This window comes from Clinocottus analis, unplaced genomic scaffold (assembly GCF_023055335.1).
Source record: "Clinocottus analis isolate CAN_PGR_092001 unplaced genomic scaffold, fCliAna1.0.p SCAF_48, whole genome shotgun sequence".
In the NCBI taxonomy this organism is placed as follows: Eukaryota; Metazoa; Chordata; class Actinopteri; order Perciformes; family Cottidae; genus Clinocottus; species Clinocottus analis.
The window spans coordinates 628,116-630,304 of NW_027176205.1; the positions used below are offsets into that span (position 1 = coordinate 628,116).

At 42.8% G+C, this 2,189-nt stretch overlaps 1 protein-coding gene across 2 annotated transcripts in view; it reads right to left on the reverse strand.

The window, feature by feature from the left end:
• Nucleotides 1-1,101: 1,101 nt before the first annotated feature.
• Nucleotides 1,102-2,189, reverse strand: part of tab1 (TGF-beta activated kinase 1/MAP3K7 binding protein 1) — a 5,728-nt gene continuing 4,640 nt past the window's right edge. For both annotated transcript variants that reach the window (XM_068599559.1, XM_068599558.1), the window contains one exon: nucleotides 1,102-1,434. In XM_068599559.1, the coding sequence (XP_068455660.1) occupies nucleotides 1,212-1,434 (223 nt within the window). In that variant the 3' untranslated portion in view covers nucleotides 1,102-1,211. The remainder of the gene's footprint in view (nucleotides 1,435-2,189) is intronic.

Consider the following 2,189-nt stretch of genomic DNA (forward strand, 5'->3'; position numbering starts at 1 on the left):
GGCAGGTTCTCTGATGAAACATCCTTCATGTCTAAGAACAAGAGCAGACTGCAGAGTTTCACATAAAGTTCTTTCTGGACATTTAGAGAGTTAATGAAGCACAATGTGAAGCTCCAGGTCCTCCACCAGCTCAAAGGAAGAACAGTTTTACAGCTTCAGCTGTGTGACATCATCACAAGGGTTTTCAAGGAGGTTCAAGGGTTTTCAATGGGGTTGCATGCTTTTTTTTAAATGGCTTTCAAGGGTTTATAAGGTTTTTCTTAAGTTTAAAATTTTTTTCTTTTCAGGTTTTTAAAGGTTTTCAAGTTTTTTTTTTAAAGGTTTTCTGAGGATTTTGTGGGTTTTCTATCCTCCATTCGTCTTCCAAGGCGATGATAAACACAAAGTACCATCAGAACACTGATAGCTGCTGGAAATGGACCTCTATACACTGTAGATATTTCATGAAGAACCAGATGTTTACCCCTAGAATAATCTTTGACCACATTAAGTTAACATTCCATGTTATCTTCATTTAAAATCAGAGCTTTTCTTTAAATAAGGACATTTCGCAGTGAGCCAACCTTTTGAACGGTGGTGTAAATACTACTAAAACACAGGTGCTGTGGTGGCTGCCACTGCGACCCTGCAGGTGACACAGTGAGGCGGCGGCACAGGGAGAGGAGCCAGAGAGACTGTTGCAGATACACTTTCAATGCAAATCAAAAACACACATCATGTAAATCCACTTTTACAGCCTGACGGGACGCGATCGTCTCCAGCAGAACGACACGTCTGTAACTCAGAGTCAGGTGGTTGTTTGCTCAGTGTCCATCAGCAGAGAGGAAGACCAACGTTTACGGGTTGAACCTCTGATCCTGTGAAGCTGGTCGGGAGGCTGCAGACGATGAACCGCTTCAATCACGGATCACTCTTCATCCACTTTTGGTCTTTGTTGTTATTCGATAACGGCTAATAAATATAAAAACAGTGTACACAGCGAGTTAAAGTGTTCTTAGAGGAAGCAGATTTCTGACCAAGAGGGTTTTAAAACAATACAAGTGGATGTGAATGAGTCCTCCATGCACCTTCAGGTCACTTTTCTCTATGATGATGATGATGATGATGATGATGATGATGATACATTACAAGCATTTCAGCGCCCCGAAAAAAAAAACAAAATCGCGATCTGCCATAAAAACCCAGCATCCTCCTCCTCTTCCTCGTCCTCCTCACTGGGGTCCCAGTCCGGACTGGGAGCTGTGGCCGTCGCTGTGGTCGCTCCCCCACAGCCGGTAGAACTGGCTGAAGTCCACGTACGGCGGCACGCGGCCCGTCTCGTCCGGCTGAGCCGCCTGGCTTCCTCTCTGCCGGAACAGGCTGCCGTCGCCCGAGCTGGAGCTGGAGCTCTGCGTCTGGGTGTTGGTGGACTGGAGGGTGGCTGTGGGGCTCTGGCTGCAGGGGGGGGGGGGGGGGGTTAAAGGGGGGGGGTAGTCCAGTTATGGGCTGCAGGACGTGGAGGTGACACAGGACGAGCAACATGGAGACGACGACTGTGCTTTACTGTTGTATTGTGTTATATTGTGCTGTATTGTGTTGTATTGTACTGTGCTGTATTGTGTTGTATTGTACTGTGTTGTATTGTGCTGTATTGTGTTGTATTGTGCTGTATTGTGTTGTATTGTGCTGTGTTGTATTGTGCTGTATTGTGTTGTATTGTATTGTGTTGTATTGTGCTGTATTGTGTTGTATTGTGCTGTATTGCGCTCTATTGTGTTATATTGTGCTGTATTGTGTTGTATTATGTTATATTGTGCTGTATTGCGCTGTATTGTGTTATATTGTGGTGTATTGTGTTATAATGTGCTGTATTATGCTATCATGTGCTGTATTATGTTATATTGTGTTGTATTATGTTGTATTGTGCTGTATTGTATTATAATGTGCTGTATTATGTTATATTGTGTTGTATTGTGTTGTATTGTTCTGTATTGTGCTGTATTGTTCTGTATTGTGTTGTATTGTGTTGTATTGTTCTGTATTGTGTTGTATTGTGTTGTATTGTTCTGTATTGTGTTGTATTGTTCTGTATTGTGTTGTATTGTTCTGTATTGTGTTGTATTGTTCTGTATTGTATTCTGGTGGTTATTGAGGAACATCTGAGATGTCAAAGTTTCCACGTCTGCTTTATATTTTAAAAGAGGATGTAC